Source organism: Mus caroli, chromosome 1, assembly GCF_900094665.2.
Source record: "Mus caroli chromosome 1, CAROLI_EIJ_v1.1, whole genome shotgun sequence".
Lineage (NCBI taxonomy): Eukaryota > Metazoa > Chordata > Mammalia > Rodentia > Muridae > Mus > Mus caroli.
Window position 1 is genome coordinate 164,410,730 of NC_034570.1, and position 22,314 is coordinate 164,433,043.

The 22,314-nt window shown below is 38.9% G+C and overlaps 1 protein-coding gene across 1 annotated transcript in view; it reads left to right on the top strand.

The window, feature by feature from the left end:
* The window catches only part of Spta1 (spectrin alpha, erythrocytic 1), a 72,619-nt gene that overhangs the window by 31,032 nt on the left and 19,273 nt on the right, over positions 1 to 22,314 (top strand). Inside the window, exons 21-39 of the mRNA XM_021155742.2 lie at positions 1,573 to 1,710; positions 3,238 to 3,389; positions 4,509 to 4,695; positions 5,464 to 5,565; positions 7,759 to 7,850; positions 8,714 to 8,858; positions 9,515 to 9,696; positions 10,033 to 10,132; positions 10,227 to 10,424; positions 11,596 to 11,739; positions 13,029 to 13,132; positions 13,422 to 13,584; positions 13,774 to 13,905; positions 14,302 to 14,439; positions 14,623 to 14,727; positions 15,701 to 15,909; positions 17,531 to 17,651; positions 18,213 to 18,334; positions 19,376 to 19,508. Coding sequence (XP_021011401.1) covers positions 1,573 to 1,710; positions 3,238 to 3,389; positions 4,509 to 4,695; positions 5,464 to 5,565; positions 7,759 to 7,850; positions 8,714 to 8,858; positions 9,515 to 9,696; positions 10,033 to 10,132; positions 10,227 to 10,424; positions 11,596 to 11,739; positions 13,029 to 13,132; positions 13,422 to 13,584; positions 13,774 to 13,905; positions 14,302 to 14,439; positions 14,623 to 14,727; positions 15,701 to 15,909; positions 17,531 to 17,651; positions 18,213 to 18,334; positions 19,376 to 19,508 — 2,667 coding nt within the window. The remainder of the gene's footprint in view (positions 1 to 1,572; positions 1,711 to 3,237; positions 3,390 to 4,508; positions 4,696 to 5,463; positions 5,566 to 7,758; positions 7,851 to 8,713; positions 8,859 to 9,514; positions 9,697 to 10,032; positions 10,133 to 10,226; positions 10,425 to 11,595; positions 11,740 to 13,028; positions 13,133 to 13,421; positions 13,585 to 13,773; positions 13,906 to 14,301; positions 14,440 to 14,622; positions 14,728 to 15,700; positions 15,910 to 17,530; positions 17,652 to 18,212; positions 18,335 to 19,375; positions 19,509 to 22,314) is intronic.

The window sequence follows — 22,314 nt, forward strand, 5'->3', positions numbered from 1 at the left end:
CCCCTCCCCTCCTCTCCTCTCCTCTCCTCTCCTCTCCTCTCCTGTCTCTTCTTCTCCCTCCCATCTCTTTCTTTCTCTATATATAAACTAGGAAACAATGGCCAAGAAAACACTTTTTATTTTTAAAGTGAGAATGCTAAACTCTTTGTAGCATCTATAATAAATGTAAGCCAAAATAAAATTTCAATAAGCATTAGGTTTGTTGATATACTTTTTGGCTTTCTCATTTGCTCTTTTTTTTATCTTTCCCCTCTTATGTCTATAACTTTCATATTTTATCCTCTTAATTTCTTTGCTTTATGACTTGGATATTATTTAAACATCAAGAATTATCAAATAGAGAGGTACTGGTTTGAATTAAAATAACCATGTCAGAAAATTAGCTGGTTACAGGAATGGAAATATTTTTACACATTTATATAATGCACATAGAAAATGGGACCATCATAAAAAAGTAATTTCTGTTCTCCTGAAATGACTGCCAGAGAAGAGAAACAATTTTATAATCAAGATGTAGAAAGGTCCTTTTACAACTCATAATCCATGGAAACAGATGTACCAAGGCACAGAACCATCAAGCTTATTTGGGAAATCAGAAACATGTTTGGCTGAAAGTGTTGGAAGGCTAAGAAGTGGGTGATCAAGAGTGATTAACTTGAAATTAAGTAAGTGATAAAATACCTTATATAAAGGGGAACAAGCCAAAGGAGATGTGTCTTTTTCTACTTAAGGAATCATTCTAATGAGCAATTGAGAAACCACACTCTCAGTCTAAAATAGACTGAGTATGGCAAGCCAAAACAGGCTTACAGCACATCTGTTTGCACCTGTATCAGACTGTGCCCAGTGGGTCCCTGGATACAGCCAGACTGACGAATTATAGGTCATGAGACAATGCAGCAGGTGACAGACATAAGTCAGAGAGCCAGAAAAGGAGGTTTCATCATCTACACCAGCCTGAATGGTGTGTGCTTTGGAGACAAAAACAAAACTTCACAAAAATTAAAAAAGAATGCATATCCTGGAACAGAGTGATTTCTTTAAAGAGAGAGAAATCTTAAGTAGTATACTCATAGTTTTTCGAATTCTGTGGCTTTTTCTGTGCTCTAGGTTGTCAGTCTCTAAAGTACAAATTTCACAACCCCTTAATAAAATGAATTAAAGAGGAAGCAGATGGGGAAACTTGTTAGTAAAGGTTAAGAGAAAGCAGAGAAAGGAGAAAGTGATGACAGATGGTAAGCCTCGTGTTCTCAGGTTCCTGAAATGTTGAGTGTGGTCTATTTGGATCTTCACAGAGAAGTATATTACCCTTCCCACTGAAGAACAGTAGTCTGGAACATACAATGCTTTCGATAGAATGTGCATGTGCTGTTGGCCATGTTCATTGTTTCAAATCTACCAGGTCTGTGATAGGTACTTCTGTCACTATGTACTGAAGGATCACCACTGTCAGGCTGCAGCCACATCAGAACTCCAGCAAAGGCTTCCCTGGAAACTACGCATCACTAGTGAGCTCTACATGGAAAGACTTCCAGGGTGCAACTGACATCTGGCTTGTTTGTTTTCCCCCAGCAACAGCAGGCAGCACCAGTGGATGAGGCTGGTCGAGAAGCTAGGGTCATAGCCTTGTATGACTTTGAGGCTCGCAGCCGTAGAGAGGTCAGCATGAAGAAGAATGATGTCTTAACTCTGCTCAGTTCCATCAATAAGGTGATTTTTCCTTCAACTCTCTTACAACTCTCTTCCACAACACTGCTCTTCCACAGCACTCTCCTGACCCACCAGATAGGTGGTGTTGTATATCATTTTTGTTGTTGCTTTGGGTTGGGTATTTATTTGGTTGATTGGTTTGTTGCTTTGGATTTTGAGACAAGGTTTCTCCAAGTAGCCCTGGCAGTCATACTTGAATCTTCACTTTGTAGATCAGACTGGCCTTGAACTCACAGAGATCTGTCCATCTGCCTCTGTCTTCCAAATGCTAGAATTAAAGGTATGTTCCACCACCCCCAGTCTCAGATAAGTGTTATTAATGCTCAACATTTAATCCTTGTTCTCTTAAATAATTTTTAAGTAACATTTTTCTTAAAATACAGTGCAAGAACAGAAAGATAGCTAGATGAATGGATGGATAGATAGATGGACCAACCTGGATTTTTTTTTTTTTTTTGAGTTCTAGTCTAAATCTTAGCATGAATAAAGCAATGAATAAAAAATACTTAGGTAGTTAACTTGAAGATATTTAAGATTTGACAAACTATTAATAATGAATTTATAGAAGTAAATTATCCATTTCTTCCCCATCCTTTGCTTGTTGCTCTTCTATGCTAGGATTTGTAGTGAATGAAACAAGTCTTTAGGATTAGGAGAAACCTGATGGGAGACAATGAATAGTCCCAGCCTCTCTTGGCAGGCTGAGGTAGAAGGACCACTTAAGCACAAAAGTTTGAGGTTAACCTGGGCTACAGAGATACATCATTTTTAAGAAAAAAAAATATCTTTTGGTAACTTGATTTCTTATATGCTTATAAAGACAGTGTTAAGAAAATTAATGGAATTTTATAGTATTTTTTCCTTATAAGAATATTTTAATACATACTTAATCTCCAAATGTACTAAGAGAAGAATTTTGATCTTGTTACTCTTTTCGAAGACACATGAATACTTTAGGAATGCAAGATTTTTCTTATCAAAAAAAAGAAAGAAAGAGAGAAAGAAAGAGGGAGAGAGAGAGAGAGAAAGAAAAAGAAAGAAAGAAAGAAAGAAAGAAAGAAAGAAAGAAAGAAAGAAAGAAAGAAAGAAAGAAAGAAAGAAAGAAGAAATCTAAGTAAAGTCCATGTCCACTTCCTCTTTGGATCACATTTTATAGCATTTTCTCTAAAGAACTGGATCTCAGAGTGATTAATGCACCAGCAATGAAAGAATTTACATTAATGAATCCAGTGAGATTGATAAATGCTAGTACCACATCCAAGAAGCCCAAATGATTCCTCACTGGCTTTTGAGCCCTGTCCCCATCTGACTTCAGATATCAAATTAGTTGATTTCAGGAACTGATTTCTACAGTACCTGCTACTCCTTATTAATCCTTCATTGATAAGGCAATTATGCGGCACCGATGAGTGATGCTTAGTTCTTATTAGCCAGCTGTTCCTGCTCCTGAAGACTGTTGTGAGAATTGAAGCTTTTAGGCCTTGTAATTTTTCGAAGGATTAATGAAGGAGTCTGTTTTTCCTTTAGGACTGGTGGAAGGTTGAAGCTGATGATCACCAGGGCTTTGTGCCAGCGGTTTATGTCAGGAAACTGGCCCCCGATGAGCTACCAGGTTTCCCACAGCATCGGCGAGAGGAGCCAGTCAACATCCCTCAGCTCCAGCAGCAGGTCGAGACCCAGTAAGTTCACACGATGGAAGCTTTGATAGGGGTGTGGCCAGATATCCTCCTTGCCTTCCTCTCATGGTCCTGAATCTTTCAATTTAGAGATGTAAATTCACAAATTTTAATCTTCACACACTAGTCCATATAATGAAGAAAGGATATCCCAGAGACGTTGTCTCAGTTTCAGACCCTGCGTGCAGCCACGTCTTCTGACTCCTTGGCCAGCTTTCTTCAAAGTCTGCAGACATCCATAAGAATGTTGTGTATTGTTTTGAATATAACTGGCATGTAAAATTTCACTCTTCTACCACAAAAAGTAGTGAAATGAGTCATTCTTGTCATCCATTGATACTTTAAAGATACTTAACTAAAATACAATTACATACTTTATTTTCTTTCTTTGCCCCTACAACTCCTCCCTCTACATTCTCCCTGTTTTCCCATCCCCTTCTCTCTCTCAAATTGATAGTCTGTTTTCTTTGATTTTAGATAGATGGATAGATAGATAGATAGATCGATAGATAGATAGATGATAGATAGATAGGTAGATAGATGATAGAAAGGAGATAATAAACAAACATACACATAATTTCTCCTGAATCTGTTTTGCTGTGTATGATTTCATTGATGATCATTTTGCATTGTGTGGCCAACAGGAGGCTTTTCCTTAGAAAAGATGAATTCTCCCTCTCTCAGAAGTCATAAGTTCCTCTAGTTCTTTGTATAAGGGTGTGATTTCATGAGATTTTTTTTTCCCCTTCTGTGTTAGCATGTCTGTTGATACTGCCATTGTTTATTGTCTTGTTTAGCTATTTCTAGGAGACACACAGATAAGTGTTTCTGGTCTCCTTGTTCTTTCAGTCTTTCTGCCCCTTCTTCCAGAATGTTCCCCGAGCCTTGGGTGCAGAAGCCCCTTCAGTTTTTAAATACAATGTTCTCCATCTCTCTGCTTTTATTGTTCATTTTATCCCCATTTTCTTCTTCTTATCTTCTACTGATCTTATTTTGATTTATTCTTTATTTCATTTCCCCCCACTTCATCTTCTAGTTTCCTCACCCTGCATCTACATTCTTATGCATTCTCTGTTTTCTCAGTCATTATTTTCTCTCTCTTTTTTTTAATCCTCCACTCAGGTACCACTCCCTCCTAGATCGGGCAGAAGAGCGCAGACGTCGCTTGCTGCAGCGCTACAATGAGTTTCTGCTGGCCTATGAGGCAGGAGACATGTTGGAGTGGATCCAAGAGAAAAAGACAGAAAACACTGGGGTGGAACTGGATGATGTTTGGGAACTGCAGAAGAAGTTTGACGAGTTCCAGAGGGTATGTGAGAGGACTTTGCTTAGATGTCGTTTTAGCGGTGTTTATTTTAGATTTATTATATATTTTCCATTGTTTCAAGACATCCACAGTTCATATGCCCATAGCTGTTAATAACTAGGAAGCAACTTAACTAGTCAATTTAACTTTTCCAAAATCTACTAGGAAATGCAGGGACCACCAAGATTCTTTAACACTTAATCTGTGACATACTGTATTGCTGAATCCCAGACTGAGATTGTCACAGGACTCATGTGGACTCAAAACTGAAGCAACAGTTGATGTGGGACTAAAGTTGACCTGATTTCCCAGCCAGAAAATTACTTTTTTACCTCCTGAGAACACTTTCATCATGGATTCTTCACTCGTTTTTATTGTATTATCTCAAATAGCAGGAAGTAAATATTTGTTTCTTCCCATCTTTTTCTTTTCTCATTCTCCATGTGGAGATATACATATATATTGACATATACACATACCTGAAGTATGAAGTATTCTGATAATATAAATTAACATGTGGAAAATAATTTAAGGAGATATATGCTTAGGACTGCAAATGAATAATGCTTCTGGCAAGTTTTAGATGTCTGCTTAGTATGAGAGTCCTTAAGGGCACAGTGTAGTGGCCAATGAGAGAGCAGCATGTGTATCACAAATGATGTAGATTATTTGCTTTAATAACATTTAACAAAATGGGCACCCAGGTTTCAGGCAGATATGGAATGTCTAGCGAAAAGACTTAAACTGCTTTGGATAAATTTTCTTATCCAGGATCTGAAGAGTAATGAGCCTCGGCTAAAGGACATCAATAAAGTGGCTGACGAACTGCTCTTTGAAGAGCTCCTGACCCCAGAAGGAGCTCACATACGACAGGTAATCACTGGCTCCCTCTATTCCTCCTCGATACCAAGCTGGGCTGTGGAGCCCTCATTTCACATTTGCCAATTCAGCTTCATAGTCCAAAGGTCAGAATGTAAAGGCAGTGTGAACTACTTTTAGAACAGGCCAATGACAGCAGACCAAATTGTCCAGCCATTTTTATAATTTCAGAGATGTAGTAATAAGTATTAAAGAACCCTGTCTGGAGCTTGTTCCTGCCTTAGACCATTTATGTTCCCAGATGAAAGACAGACACACACACAGCCTTTATATTTTTAAATAGCCTTAGGCAGCACAATAGCTGGGCAGCTGCCTACCCTCCATGCTGTTTTAATCTACTTTCCTATCGATAACCCCAAGTTACCACTTACTATTTACTATCTTCCTTCTGGGCTGCTCTTAACTTCAATTGGCCTGCCCACATGACCGCTTTTTATGGCTCAGCTATCCCATGGCAGTGCTCCTTCTCCCTCTGCATGTTCTTTTATTCCATAGCAGCCACTTCTCCTCTCTCATCCAGTCCCTCGCTCTTGCAAATCTGCAAAACCTCAACACCACCTATCTCTCTTCTGCCCAGCTATTGGCTGCCAACATCTTTATTCACCAATCAGAAGTAACTTGGGGGCAGGGCCAGCACTTAGCATTACAACAGACAGTAAAAGACAAAACCTCAAGAGAGAGAACATTATTGAAGCAGATTTACTTAGCGGCATTTATCTAATGTCTTCTGTGTTCTTCCACATAGCTTTGGAGGGTGAGACAATAAACTCATATTTAGCTTCAAAAATAAGATTTAGAATGCTTTACCAATGTCCCATTGGTAAAGAACCTGTTGACCAAATCATGAAGACCCAAGTTTAAATCCCCCAAGTACCACAGAACATGTTTTTAGTACCAATACTGGGAGAGGATGGGTAGGCACAGGAAGCTCCCCAGAGCTTGCTTGTCCAGCTACTCTAGATAAGGTGATGAGCTCTGGGCTCAGTGAAAGATATATTCTCAAAAACTAAGGGAGAGAGTAACTGAAGAAGACACCTGACATCAAGACGTGACCTGTAAATGCATATGCATGCATATACATGTGCACATGTACACTCATATGCACACAATCAAGTACAACACATATGATACACACACATCTAGAAAGGAAGTTTAAAAGATAGTGCACTGGGCATCAGAAAAATTAGGTTTACGTCTTGGCTTTACTCTGTGTGTTCTTTGCAAAATTTGCTTCATTTATAAGGATCTTGGAGAGTTGATAAAGCAATCTTGAAATTTCCTTTCAATTAGTATTTGTATCCCATCAAATGGATTATAAAATTCCTACCTACTGGCTCTACCCAAAATTAGATATTTTGTATTGAAATTTTAAATGAAACAATTTAACTGAACTGACATCCAATGCAAACTCACCTACCTCTAATTGCCCCTCAGTAGAAATGCAATGCTCAGATTCAAGAACATGAAGATAGTACACACAAGAAACTGATGTTATGGGAGGAGGCTGGTAAGGAAAGTATACTAGAACAGCCTGGTTTTGAAATAATAAAGGAGAACTTAAATGTCTCTCCTGTCTCGTTTGTCCAGATGATGGTTATGAGTTTCTTCCCCAGAATTGTGTCTAAAGCCACAGTTCCATTACAGATCTAGTGAGCATTTACTACAAGTCCAGTCTTGCAGTCTTGGTTGCCGTAACCCAGTGAGGATGACTTCACTTCCCCTTTCTTTAGGTTGTTTTCCTGGAATTGGAAATGGAAGGAATAGTATAAGAATATTGTATTTATCCCCTACAGGAAGCAAGGCACTGAAAGGCCAGTAGTTCTATTAAATTTAGAGTATATAAAGCTATATTTTTGCCTAAATAAATGTGCCAGCATCTAACTACCAAGACAATGCTTTTAACTCATTTTTAGAGGTTCTAATTATACTCCTTGGGACAATAGGAATTTATGGTAACCCAAAGATTAATGGTCCTATATATAATATCAGTGGGGGAAAAAAAAAAAGAAATCCTATTCTCTATGGCACTCTTAAAAGTAGACTAATCTTGGGCTACGCAACAGAGAAGCAAAGCTATGTGCACTCTATAGGGCTACCAGCAAAGCAAATTACATGTCAGCTAGTCATAGACAGCACTAAGCTGTCTGAACGGCTCTCTAACTAAATCCACATGTCTACATCTTTTAGGAGTTGAACACCCGCTGGAATTCCCTAAAGAGGCTGGCAGATGAACAGTATCAGCTGCTCAGCAGTGCACACGCTGTTGAGATGTTTCACAGGTAAGCACCTTAACACTTCAATGGCACTTATGTCTAATCACAATGGAGAACTATGGAGCTATCACAATAGCTAGGAGTAAATAGCCCTCCTCCTCAAAAGAAGATAGTTTACTAGTAGAACACATTACCTTTCAGCAAAAGTTTCCTCCCTTGACACATTGACACATTGTCTCCAAGATAACCAAATTCAGTTTTCAATTAAGCCTGGCACATAATTTGTAGTTTAGATGTGATTCCATAATAGGAATCATATTAATATCCATATTGATATTTCATAATTCATATTAATTGGAATCAAATTTAACATATGAATTGGACTTACATTATTATGTTTGAGAAACAAGGTAAATAACAGCAGATATCATACTCTTAATCTACTCTGGCAATCCTTTTATTGCTTCATTTTCAAATCTACATCTACACTAAGAAACATATACTTAAAAACAAATAATAAGGCAAACAAAAAGGAACCTGGATACCTTTGTGCATATAAATGTGGTTTTGAGGATGGAGAATGGAGAAAACAGAGAAATGCATGAGTCTGACTTTTTGGAATAGTTTAAAGTGCAAAAATGTGAAATGTATTTGTTAACTATCAGGCTCTGCAAGTAGTGTGCAAGGTTCAAACTCTGGGTCGACCATCTGGCAGTAGTAGCATCTTGAGAAGTCTTGAAATGGCTGTTTTCTGATACACAGTTGAAAGTAATAACAGCAGCTGTGCCTCTGAACGAAAGGCACCTAAATGCCCGTATATCACAAAGAATGGCAATGATCTTGAAGGTAGTGGTGGCGGTGACTTCCTTGTGAGCCACCCTTCTGAGGTGCTTTATTACCCCTACGTTCTTCACTCTACTGTGTTCCAGGGAAGCGGATGATGTCAAGGAACAGATTGATAAGAAATGCCGGGCTCTCAATGCTGCCGACCCTGGCTCTGACCTGCTCAGTGTCCAGGCCCTCCAGAGGCAGCATGAGGTCTTTGAGAGAGACATCATCCCCCTGGGAGAAAAGGTAAGACACACGCTATCAATCTTTTTCAACACTTTCTCCATCTTTATGCCTATAGCAATGTACCTTTCCCTCTTTGGTTCTCTTGGCGAATCTATTATTCTTATATCCTTTATTTAAAAAAATCTTGTATTATATTAGTTTTTTGTACTCTCTCCCTAACAATAAAACAATAAAATACCATGCCCAGTGACCATTAAACATAGGAAAATCTATATTGAGCTTTTACTATCTGAATGAAGACTTTATATCCTTTTTCCTCTTTAGATAATGTCAAGTGAGTAGACTAGTGGCCAATTGTGGAAGTCAAGGTCTAGGAGAAATGACGATACATACCAAGAAGTGTCAGACTATGTCTAGATATTGAGAAGTACTTCCTCAGTGAGCAAGTAAATAACCTTATTTCTACCTCAAAGCCCCAAAGGGAAGACTAAAACATTCCAGAAATGTTGGATGCAACCTATAGCTAAGCATCCTTATGTAGAGAACAACAAATAACTTCATAGGAAAAATGAAGACTCGGGGTTTCCAGACTGATGGATTGCTGAGCAGCAGAGCTACTCATCCCATCTTGCTTATAACTTTTTAAAAACCAAACAAACAAACAATAATAGCAAAGGCAATTGCACATGGTTATCAAAATGCTTGCATTTGCCCAGGTGACGACGCTGGGGGAGACTGCTGAGCGTCTCTGTGAATCACACCCAGATGCCTCTGAGGACCTACAGAAGCAGAGAACAGAGCTGAATGAGGCCTGGGACACACTACAAGGTCTTACAAATGATCGGAAGGAGAGTCTGAATGAAGCCCATAAATTCTTCCTCTTCCTTAGCAAGGCCAGGTAAAGCTCAAAAGGCTGACATTCACCAAGCAGTTTCTATTCAATGCCCTGTGTAAAGGCACTAGAAATATCCTGGATCAAATGTTATTTACTACTGGATTATAAAGACACCATTATGTCCATTAAGGCACAGAAAACACACGCTTTATGCTTCGATCCAAAAGTACAGATGTTTTAAGGAATGCAAGATGAGGAAGCCCACTAAGAAAGCTTCTATGACGTACTTATTATACACAAGGTGTTATCAGGAGTTTGGGGAATGGTGTTTTCTTTCTGCTGGAGAGGCAGAGAAGAGTAAGGATAACCATGATTGGTCCTAATCTATTTACTTCTCAGTGATCTAGAGAATTGGATCAAAACCATTGGCGGTGTGATATCATCACCTGAGCTGGCTGAGGACTTAACTGGCACAGAGATCTTGCTGGAGCGACACCAGGTACAGCTCCAAACTCCACAGCCACTGACCACTGATTTAAAACTCTCTCTTCTCACTACAGTATTCACTAGCTCCTCTCCTGCTTTCCCCACAGGAGCATCATGATGACATAAAGAAAGAGGACCCCACCTTCCAGGCCTTAAAAGACTTTGGTACAGAACTTATAGACAGCGGCCACCGTAACAGACGTGAAATTGACAATACTCTCCAGAATATTAATTCAAAGAGAGACAATTTGGAAAAGAGTTGGGAAAACCGCAAGAAGATGTTAGACCAGTGCTTAGAACTGCAGGTATAGCAACTTCTGGAAAGTTCAGGGTTAGCGTTAGTTACTTGAGTGTGGTTTTATTTGCTGGTTGGGAGCATTCACTGTATCAGACTGTGCGAGCTGTAAACAGCGGTGCCTTGCGATTGCCTGGCACTGTACTCTGAGTTATAGACTGAGCATCCTTGTGTTCTGTGATCTTGTTCCTGTTAAAGGATACAGCAAGTGACAGTGAAATGGCTCAGTAGGCAAAACAATTTGCTGAAAAAAAAAAAAGCATGATGAGCTGAGTTTCATCCCAGAACACATGGAGAAAAGGGAGACAACGCCCACATAATTTTCCCCTGACTTTCACATGCATACCACAGATACCCCTCACACACACACATACCCTTTCTTACATACACAAACAGGCATACTACTAAAAAACTGATAAATACTGATTTTAAAATTAAGAGCTTTTTTAAAGGAGAGAACAAAACGAGATTGTAATCATCTTGTACATGAATGGAATTATTGTCATTAATTATTATTAAATAACTCACTGAAGGATTTGTTTTCATGAAGAATAGCAATGTAGGTCACAATTCTATGAATATCATTACAATGTTTTTTATATAAGAAGTACAGATCACTCTAATATAGGAGACTTTTACTAACAGAATAGAATGTATGAATCATCTAAGGATAAAAAAAAGGAGTGATCACAGTGTGTGATGAAAGAATATGGATATATTACACACATCTAATACTGTACAAAGTTCTAAAGAAGTTACCTGCGGAAAATCAGACACATCTTAGATCAGTAGTTCATGGTTTTCTTCAGCTGCATACTGAATTTGTTGCCATCATAAGCTAGCCAAAACTATGTCTCGACTTGAGAGACAGAGACAGAGACCGAGACCGAGACAGAGAGAGGGAGAGAGAGACTAAACCAGTTCGTATCGACTAGATGAATACCATATAGTGGCAGTATCATCACATTTACTATAGCTCATAGAACACATGGTATCTTTAAAGCAAACAGTAAAGTGACAATGTACTTGAGATTCATTCAAAGAATGCCGTGGGAGAGAATGTAACATCCCTGGCAGGATGTTTTGTGTCATCACAATGAGGAAGGGTAAGATCAGTTCCTTCGACCATCTAGAATTTACCACATGCCTGCCTCTCATTTCACCTACCCCCCCCCCCACAGTTATTCCGAGGAAAGTGTGAACAGGTCGAGAGCTGGATGGTGGCACGTGAGAATTCCCTGAGGTCAGACGACAGGGATCACTTAAACAGTCTGCAAGCTTTGATGAAGAAACGGGATGATTTGGACAAAGCAATCACTGCCCAGGTAATAATTGATGTAAAACTTACAATAACTATTAGCAACAACAACAGATTCTCTACATCCTTACCTAGTTTTCTGATTTTTTAAGGCATTTTAATTCTCATTTGCTTCTATTTACTTGTTGTGATATTAGCATATGCTAATTATATGTAATAATTGGTTCCTTAAAATGCTTCCACACATGTACAGTGTTTTGAGCAGATTCACTTCCTGTTACACAGCCTTAACCACCCTCCCCCTTTCCTCTCAGCTAGCTCTAACTAATTCTACTGCCACATCTTTTTTTCTTTTCGTTTTTAATAGCCCTTGACTTTTGCTAGGTTAACAGGAACATGGTGTATGTTTCATTACAGGAAGGAGAGCCCCTTACCAGTGGCTATACAACAGAAGCAAATAGCTCTCATCCACCTATATAGCTGCATTCAAATCCTTAAGGAGGGCTCCATCCGCCCCATCTGAGGCTCAGAAAGACAAACACAAATGTCCTTTCTCATATTAGGACCCTTGTGTTTGTGTGAAAAGTGAACATAATATAGAAGCAAAAAATAGACAGTGGTCTATCAGAGAGGAAAGGATATTTTAAGCACATGTAGTTTATAGCTTATATGAAAGTAAAGCAGAAATATTGGTCATGGAAAGACTTAAAGGCATGGAGAAGGTACAGGGATATGGAAAGAGAAGAGGATGCAGAGAAGGGCCAACCTAAACTAAACACAAGTAGAAAAGTCATAGGAAAACTTAACACCATTAGCTAATCAAAAGGTAAAATTAAATAGTTTGAACAGATATATCCTGTGTAGATAGATACCATTGCTCCCATAAGCCATAGGCTATTAATCCCCAAGTTACCTTTGCCTCTTACAGGCAATATTGGAGCAGGAAGGGGAGGCTGACAAATTACATATGGACATTCAACTTTCTCACATTAAGGCCTCCATTACAACAAAACACAATTTTTAGGACTAAATGTGACCTCTTCTTACTATCTATTTCAACATCTTACATAATACAGAATTCACTTTTACAATAGCCGTTAAGAAATGTTTGTTCTATAAGAAGTTAGTACTGGAGAATTCTTCTATAAGTTAGTAGAAGTTTCTCTGTGTAGCAGGCATTTACCATTTACTTTTTGATTCTGGTTCTGTCATCTCAAGACACACTCTGTGTGTGTGTGTGTGTGTGTGTGTGTGTGTGTGTGTGTGTGTGTGTGTGTTTATCTTTAGGGCAGAGCCTGGAATATATCAAAGACCTAATCACAAGGCATCTGTGTTCTTTTATTTTCTCTTATCCAGGAAGGGAAGATTGCGGACCTAGAGAACGTTGCCACAAGGCTCATAGACAATGACCACTATGCCAAGGAAGAGATTGCTGCTCGTCTCCAACGTGTGCTAGACAGGTCAGGCATGCAAAGTCCCCTCTATCTATTAAAATCAGGATAGGAACATATGTCTAAATCCTTTTCATTTTGGCATATATTTCTTAGTAAACCTTCTACTTTAGACTTATAGAATGAAAAGCATGAAGGATACTTTATGAATTATTTCACTTAACCACTGTGTTGTATGTCTGAGAATAGTGAGAGCATGGAAATGACAAAGGACTGGGTTGGCGGATAGAAAATATCATGTATGTATCATCAGAGCAAAGGAGTGTTGGGTAGAAGATGATCCGACTTCATCCTTTAGGTGGAAGGCTCTCAAAGAACAGCTGCTTACTGAACTGGGAAAGCTAGGAGACTATGCTGACCTCAAACAGTTCTATCGTGACCTTGAGGAGCTGGAGGAATGGATCAATGAGATGCTTCCTATAGCCTGTGATGAATCTTACAAAGATCCCACTAACATTCAGGCAAGTTCAAAATAGCAATCTTAGAAAAGTTTCACCTATTTCATTGTTGGTTGAGCAGTCACCCAGATACTGAACACTCCCTATAGGTGTTGTTTTACTTTGATTGTGGGCCCCTGTGTAGAGTGGTTCTTTTAGTCTAATTGTGCTTCTCTGGATGGTGAGATGATATACTTTTTGCTTTGCTTTCAGAGGAAATATCTGAAGCATCAAGCCTTTGAAAATGAAATCAATGGTCGGGCTGAGCAGGTGGATGGGGTTATCAACCTTGGGAATTCCCTGATTGAGCGCAGAGTGTGTGACGGAGATGAAGAGAACATGCAGGTAAAGTCTGTGCTTAGACAAGTTTGGCCTCAAGAGACATATAAAGAGAAATCCCCTGATCTTTTAGTATTTCATGGATAGAAATAGAACTGCCACGCTTATCCCCTGGACTTCCAACTATGCTTCTGTCTTAGATGGGTCTGTTTAAGACATCCTTTCTGTCAAGAACCTTCCATCATTTAGACACTAGTCACTGAATGTAACTCAGCACCTTAGTTTTCAAATGCTTTCGTTCACTTCACACCTGCTGTTTTGCCAGAGTCACCATGACTACTTTGAAATATATGGCCTTTGAGTGTGACCACTTCACTTATGTCAAGACCCTCTCCCATTATTGATTCAAGTTCTTATAACACCCATATAAGACCATAACGAATCTCACTTTCTTGGAGCTAGGAGCAACTGGACAAGCTAAAGGAGAACTGGGATTATCTCCTAGAGAGAACTACTGACAAAGGACAGAAGCTCAACGAGGCCAGTCGGCAGCAAAGGTTCAACACAAGCATCCGGGACTTTGAGTTCTGGCTTTCAGAGGTAACTGTACCTGCCAATAGTGAGAGCACAGGATTTACTAAATATATGTTAAGTGATTTAACTTTATATGTCAATGGTTTTCTTGACCCTACTTGGTGAACATCTGGGTGTAGGTGCTACATCTCATTCTCCTGACATGTAGTTTTCACATAGAATCTTTCTATCCTGTTTCTCTGTCCCCAGGCAGAAGGCTTGTTGGCCATGAAGGATCAGGCCAGGGACTTAACTTCAGCAGGAAACCTACTTAAGAAGCATCAGCTATTGGAAGCAGAGATGTTGGCCCGAGAGGTAAGAAGTAGTGGAATGTCATTCCTCTGTATAGGGTAGAAATGCTTCTGATCTCATATTTTAGGAGAATACTTGAGAATATAGCCTTGATATTGCCGACCAGCAGTCATTTTAGCCAGGTCAACTTCAGGGGCCACACAGCCATTGTGACAGTCATTGCTGATTACCACTAAAGCATAGACTCTAAGACTCTGGAAAGGGGATTCTGAAAGTTATCTTATTTATAATTTTCCACATGCATAAAGTTACTACTTTATGAAACTGTAAAATTGAGTTGGCCCTTGAAAGAAAAGAGAAGTTGGCATTATAAAAGAAAGAAAAAAAAATAAATCAGATGAGAGAATGCAGTAAGTTTGAAGCATATAGTAGGTTCATCTGTAGGTCCTGTGGAAGATTCCAGTAGAAACCTAATATGGGACCCTAACAAAATTCTGACAGTACTATTAATTCCATGTTAAATAATCATATAAAGTTAGTTTTACTTGGTAATAAAGATACATATTAAAAGTAAAAAGTCCAAAGGCTTTCTGGGTTGAATGTGTCAGACCTTTGTAATATTCCCCTGTACATACTTATTGGGCTGTGGTCAGCACAAGAATGATACAAAAGAGGATACCAATGGATTTGATCAGTTAGTTGGTAAGTGTCAAGTGCAGTGCTGTGAAGACAGTTGTGTGTAGGACAAAATATTATTCTAGTTGGTAAGAGCTGGCAAACACTAGAGAACATGGAAAGAGGGTGAGTTACTTACAAATAAATGTGATCTGGAGTAGTATAGGCATGGTGTCTATATTGATGATGCACCTCTTATGAAACCACATTTGTGTAAGACACTTAGTCATGTATATCAAAGTCAGATTCTTCAACAGCAATCTATTGAAACTAGTCAAGGAAGGAGACCCACTACAGACTCAAGTCTAAGGTCTATGTAACACCATATTCCTTCATTCACTAAACACACTGGATTTTCTAGGACCCTCTCAAAGATCTGAATGAGCTGGCTCAGGAGCTGATCTCCAGTGGGACTTTCAACATTGACCAGATAGAAGAGAAAATGAATGGTGTCAATGAGCGCTTTGAAAATGTCCAGAGCTTGGCAGCTGCACACCACGAGAAGCTGAAAGAGACTTATGCCTTGTTCCAGTTCTTCCAAGACCTGGATGATGAGGAAGCCTGGATAGAGTACGTATCACCAGCTCACTGGGTAATTCACCAAACAGATTCAGTGCATGCTGAAGTCAATTTGTAATTGATTTTTATGTTGATAATACTTTTAAACCTCTGCCTCTGCTGAACATATACATTGATTTCACTTTTCACCCTAAATGGATACAGACAGGAAACCAAGTGCAGCAGCAGATAGGAAGAAACAGTTTCAACCACATTCTGCGAATAAAATTCAATTACCATACATATTTTTTTTAAAGAAAAGAATAGTTTATTGAATTATATAGTACATGGAAAGCTGACTCTTTGCAACTAATGCAGAAGACCACAACATGGTCATTATTATTTTCTTTTTAATGATGATGTAATTTTTTATTTATGTACATATGAATATGTCAGTGTATATGTGTCCTTACATGTGAGTGCCTATGGAGGCCAGCAGAAAACATAGAGTCTCCAAGAGCTAGAGCTGCAGGTTTCTATTGAGCCTCCTGATACGAGTGTCAGGAATCAAACTGCAATCTTCTGCAAGAGAAGCAAGTGTTCGTAATCACAAATCCACCTCTCCAGCCCCCAGTCATAACTCTTTCTATACTTGTTGCATAATATGTGACTGTAGGCAGTCCCACCATCTGTCATAGTTTCAGTGCTGACCCCATCCTTTTAAATATGCCTGGGAAATTCTTAGCAAAGCAGGAGTTTTTGCCTGTTTCATAGTTACTTTGTTCCTTTTGTTTCTCAAATGCTGGTCTTCAGATTCTTTAGATAGCACATAAGTTAGAAGGAAGCATGTTTTATACGGTGTCAGATAGGACCTTTGAGTCGTCGTAAAATACCATAACCTTTCGGTGTTCAAAAACTTCATGTAGTTTGTAATGCGAAAGATCAAGTGCAAGACTTTGTACAAGCTAGAGCAGTTTTCTACCACTAAACTATATCCCCAGACATGACATCTATATTAATACACAAAATAATGAAACTCATAATTTTCATAGTGTTCAAAAAAGAAAACACTAATACATATTCTAGAGTACTAATGGGAAGACTGTTACTGCTATATACATGCTGGACATTGGCATGTTATCTTCATTTTGGTGACATAAATCAAGTTTTCTAACATTCTCTTCCACTGCTTACCTTTTGGTTGTCGATGCCTGGACCAGTAAAGGGTTTGTTGCTGTTATAGAACACCCTGACCTAAACAACTTGAGGAGCAAAGGATTTATTTCAGCTTACAATTCAACAGCACTCTTTTACTGAGAGAAGAAAGGGCAGGAACTGAAACAGATCAGAAACCTGGCTGTAGGGGCTGATGGCATAGACCATGTATGAGTACGGTTTACTGGCTTGTTCCTCATGGCCCATAGTGAACTCAGTTCTCCTACAACAATCAGCAATTAAGAAAATGCACCACAGACTTGCCCACAGGCCATTGTTTTGAAGACATTTTCTCAATTGAATTTCCCTCTTCCCAATAACTCTAGTTTGTATCAAGTTGATATAAAACTAGCCAGCACAGTCCCAGTGTTCATCAGAACTTCAGCTCTCACCATGCATTCACATAGAAGTCTATTATTCTAGTTTCATCTCAGATATATCTAACCTCTGATTTTCCCACTTTCGTCCTGGGTCCCAGGGAGAAGTTGTTACGAGTGAGCTCCCAGGACTATGGGAGGGATCTTCAGAGTGTTCAGAACTTATTGAAAAAACACAAACGCCTAGAGGGGGAGCTAGTGGCACACGAACCTGCTGTCCAGGTAGGTATTGAATGAATGCCAGACCTAAAGGAACATAAATCACCTTTAAGCAGTTTTCACACAATAGATAAATAAATACCATAAAACGCAAAAACAATGGTAAGAGATAGCTACTCTTCATACAGTTCATGGCACTTCTTCTCATGCATATTTTGTGCCCTCTGAATAGGAGGTTCCAGAGGGGAATCCCAACGTCTTTCCTAGAAGGATTAATTCTGACATTGATAGACAGTCATTGACAAATGATATGTGGGTTAAGATTGCTGGAAAAGATAACTCTGGATCTGATATGGCAGTGCTGTCCATGTGATCATGAGTAATCAATAGAGCAGAACAAAGGGGGTATCCTACTAGGTTTGGGGGATGTTTGTCAAAAGTATTTGGGAAAGCTTAGCATGGTAATTATTAGTATAGCTTTCTTTATATTCCCAGTCTCCAGGGACCACCTCAAGTCCCCAAAGCTTATGAATAACCTGGCATAAAGAAACACTTACATCCTTTGCCATAGGTTATGACTGACTGAGAGGATGAGATTGTGGAATGATATAATTTGTTCTTTAGAATGTGCTGGATACGGCAGAAAGCCTGAGAGACAAGGCTGCTGTAGGGAAAGAGGAGATCCAGGAGCGGCTGGCTCAGTTTGTCCAACACTGGGAAAAGCTCAAAGAGTTGGCGAAGACCCGGTGAGTTGGACAAGAGAAATCTCATTGGAGCTCCTGCATTTTGGAGCATTAGGCTTGATGTTCAGGGGAAAATGCTTCTGTGTCAGCTCATCATGGACTTCAGACCCTGACTGTCTTTTCTATTTCATTAACACCCCCTCAAAACCCAAGTTCTTCATGAACCTTTCTCCCAGTGGTCATAGGCTGGCTGTTCTTTCTAGGGACTAAGAAGAAATTTACTAGCACTGTAAAGGTGGCTCAGTAATTAAGAACACTTGATGCTCTTGCAAACAACCCAAGTTCAAGCCCAAGTGCTCAGATTGGGTGCCTGACAACCACCTCTAATTCTAGTTCTCGGGGACCAGTGCCATGTTCTGGCCTCCCCAGGCACCAGCATACACATGCAGGACATTTCTACTGTCTTAGTTTGGATTTCTAGGACTCTCATAAAACAAGACCAACATCAACTTGGAGTGGAAAGAGTTTATTTTAGCCTACATTACCACATCACAGTCCATTACTAAACAGGAACTCAAACAAAGCAGGAAACTAGAGGCAGGACCCAATGTAGAGTCCATGGAGGGATGCTGCTTACTAGCTGTCTCCCCATTGCTTACTCAGCCTACTTTCTTACAGCACCTTGGACCACCAGCCCAGAGGGGTGGCACTCAGGCACAGAAACACACCAACAAATTAAAAATAAATGTATATTTAAAGCAATTATTTCTTCTGGAATTGTAGTGCTTTCATCACATAAGAGGAGAGGTGGGGCTTGACATAGGCAGCCACTGCCTCACTACAGAGACTACACTCCTCAGGCTTTTGTTTGGGTGGGATTTCCTTCATTCCTCGAAGTTTCGATGGTATTTCATGATAAGCATTGAGGACACAAGTCTCTCCAGTATCACGGAAGATCAGCAACACTGACCAAGAGGCAAACAGAGTCCTGTCTTGCCAAGTTAAGCTGTGGCTGGCCTGAGAACCAGTGGTTTGCCAAGGTGGGATTATGCCACAACTTACCTGTTCATTTCTACTCTTGTTACGCTAACCGCTTCATTACAGAGGGGTGAATTTGGAGGAGTCTCTTGAGTACTTGCAGTTCATGGAGAATGCAGAGGAAGAGGAAGCATGGCTGGGGGAGAAGTATGCTCTGGCCAGTCGTGGGGATTCTGGAGACACACTGGCCGCTACTCAGGTAAAGGCAAGGCAGGATGGGTCAACTGTGTCATTGTTGTGGTTTTGATCTTTTCTTCAGAATGTGGCTGTTTTCATTCATTAAATTGGATCCTGTATCCTGGGTTAGAGAAATAGGGATGCTTCTATTCATTTTAAGTCTGAGAAAGCAAGATCAAGTCATAGCACTAGAAGTGAAAACAGAATTCGAGCTTAACCCATGAGCCGTCTGAATCAAAGACATTGTGGTGAAAGGCCTTTCCTCCCAGATCTGAGTCCTTACCTCATCCTCCCAAGTAGCTGAAACTACCATCTCATGACACTAGGCCTGAACCTTTTTTACATTTCTATTCGTTTTTCAAGAATGGCTTTGGCATTATGGTTCACATCTGTAATCCCAGCACTTGAAAGGCTGAGGCAGGATAATAATTATGAATTCAAGTCTGTCTTGGGCTCGACCGGCTGGTGTTTTGAAACAACAGCAACAACAAAATGAATATGGAACTATAGGTAGCAGAGTCACTGTTTTAAAACAACAGCAAAAGAATGAATGTGAAAGCATCTCCTGATGTTTGTAACTTTTGAAGAAGTTTTGTATTTCATCCAGCCTACTTTAGTCATTAATTCAGGCTGTTGTATGTGAAAATGTTCATTCTTTTTGTTCCTGAGCAGTTTTAAGGTAGGAGGGTACCTCAGCTTAACCACTCACCTTGCTTGTTTATACTTCATGTCTATTTTGAAAGGAGTTATTTTAAATACACTTGTACATTCTTTTGTTCACATGTAAGTGAATATTTCCCTGGGACCAATACTCAGGTTTTAGATTGCAGGACTATGGCGATGTTAGCACCTGTTTATTTTTGCAGTAACCATAAATTAAGCTCAGCTGTTTTCTAGCAGGTTAATCATTTAACACTCTTAGCACAATAAAAGAATACATGCACAAGATATTATTGATGATGTTAGAAACAATGTATATTGAAACTCGTATGTCCCTAGTTTGGTAGAAGCTTTAATGGATTGTCATCAGCAGATCCTTTTCCTAGTCCCTGCTAACTTCCATCCTACTCTGTGAACTTTCACCTTCAAATTAAGTCATACAAAATGTCTTTAAATAACTGGATTGTCTTGGCACAATGCCTCAAAGTTTATCTTCTGTCATTAAATATTATAAATATTTCTCTTTCATAATTTTACCCGGCTGAAATATTTCATCTAATATATATGTAAAGGGGCACGCTACACTCTCTTCTCTATCTGCCTACAGTCACCCAAGTAGTTTTCATACCTTTAGTGTTAAGATGAGCTCTGCACTAGACATAGGACTGCCAGTGTCTTGCCAGAACCATGATGATATGCAGTAATTGCACTTCTGGTTCATATAGAAGTAGTATTTAAAATATGTAGAGTAATCTCAATAACCTTGCTCATAACAGTTTGGTTTGCTACATTTACTTTCAGCCAACCGCATATCATGGCTCCAATTTCTCCAGAGCCTTGGAGATATGCATTGCCTTTTGCTTTTGTCAATCACCACCCTTCAAGGAACAAGCCCCATTGTGCTCTACTTTCCATTTCCTCCTCATCAGTCACCATGAAGAGATATATCATACACCAGTGAGCTGTGCACATCTTCACTGAAGATGTTTTACTCAGACCATTATCCTATTTCTAAATCAAGCCTTTGGGCATTCTCTTAAAATGTTTATAACATTTATTCCTCTACTTATTTCATTAGTGAGTTAAATCAGTTTCCTGAATATTTTGGAAATTATATCAGACAAGTGAATTGAGTATTTACCATTCTTCAGGTGACACTGAGCTCTGCTGATTGTTCCCTTGGCTGTCCAGAGTTTTAGAATTTGATGTGGTCCCACTTCTCTAGTTGGGGTTCCTGTTGTCTGTGCTTTTATTGTAAAACTCTTGGAACTATTGCCAAGACAAGTGTCTCAAAATTTTTCCTGTATGGTTCTCTAGAGTGAAGGGAATAATTTCCACTATTATATTTAAGTCTTTAATCTACTTGACATGATTTTATTAAATACTGTTTGAGATAATGAACTGATATAGTTCTTCTGCAAGGGTAGATACATGACTTTTGGTACCATTTGTTGAGGAGACTGTGATGTATTTTTTACAATATTACAGACCATTTGACTACAAGCATATGGTTTTATTTCGGAATATCTATTCTGTTGTATGTATTTTTGTCTTTCTTTATGTTAGTATGATATCATTCTTATTACTATAGCTTTATGACATGCTTTTGAAATTATGAAGTGTAATCTCCAGTTTTGTTCTCCTTGTTAGCCATGATTTGGCTATTCATGGTACTTCCTGGTTCCACCTAATTATTAGAATTAATTTTCCTATTCCTGTAAAATTTGTCATAAGAATTTTGATAAGAATCATTAGATCCTTTCATATAGTATAGATATTTAACAAGTTTCATTCTTCCAATCCAAAAGAAAGGGAAGCTGATTGATTTACTTGTTTGTAGTTGCATTAGTGTTTTCTAAATTTCTGTGTAAATCTTTTCAATTTCCTTAACTTTATAACTAACAATTTCATTGTTTTTTATGAGATAGGACAGTTTTACTAATTTATTTTTCATATAGCTTATTATTAATATATAAAAATGTAGTGTTTTCATGTGTTGCATTCTATTCTGAATTTTGTTGATTTCTTGATTTCTATGAAATCTAAAGTTTTTTTTTTTCTTTTTTTTTTTTATTTTATTTTTTTTCCTTTTTTTTTTATTACATATTTTCCTCAATTACATTTCCAATACTATCCCAAAAGTCCCCCATAGCGCCCCCCACTTCCCT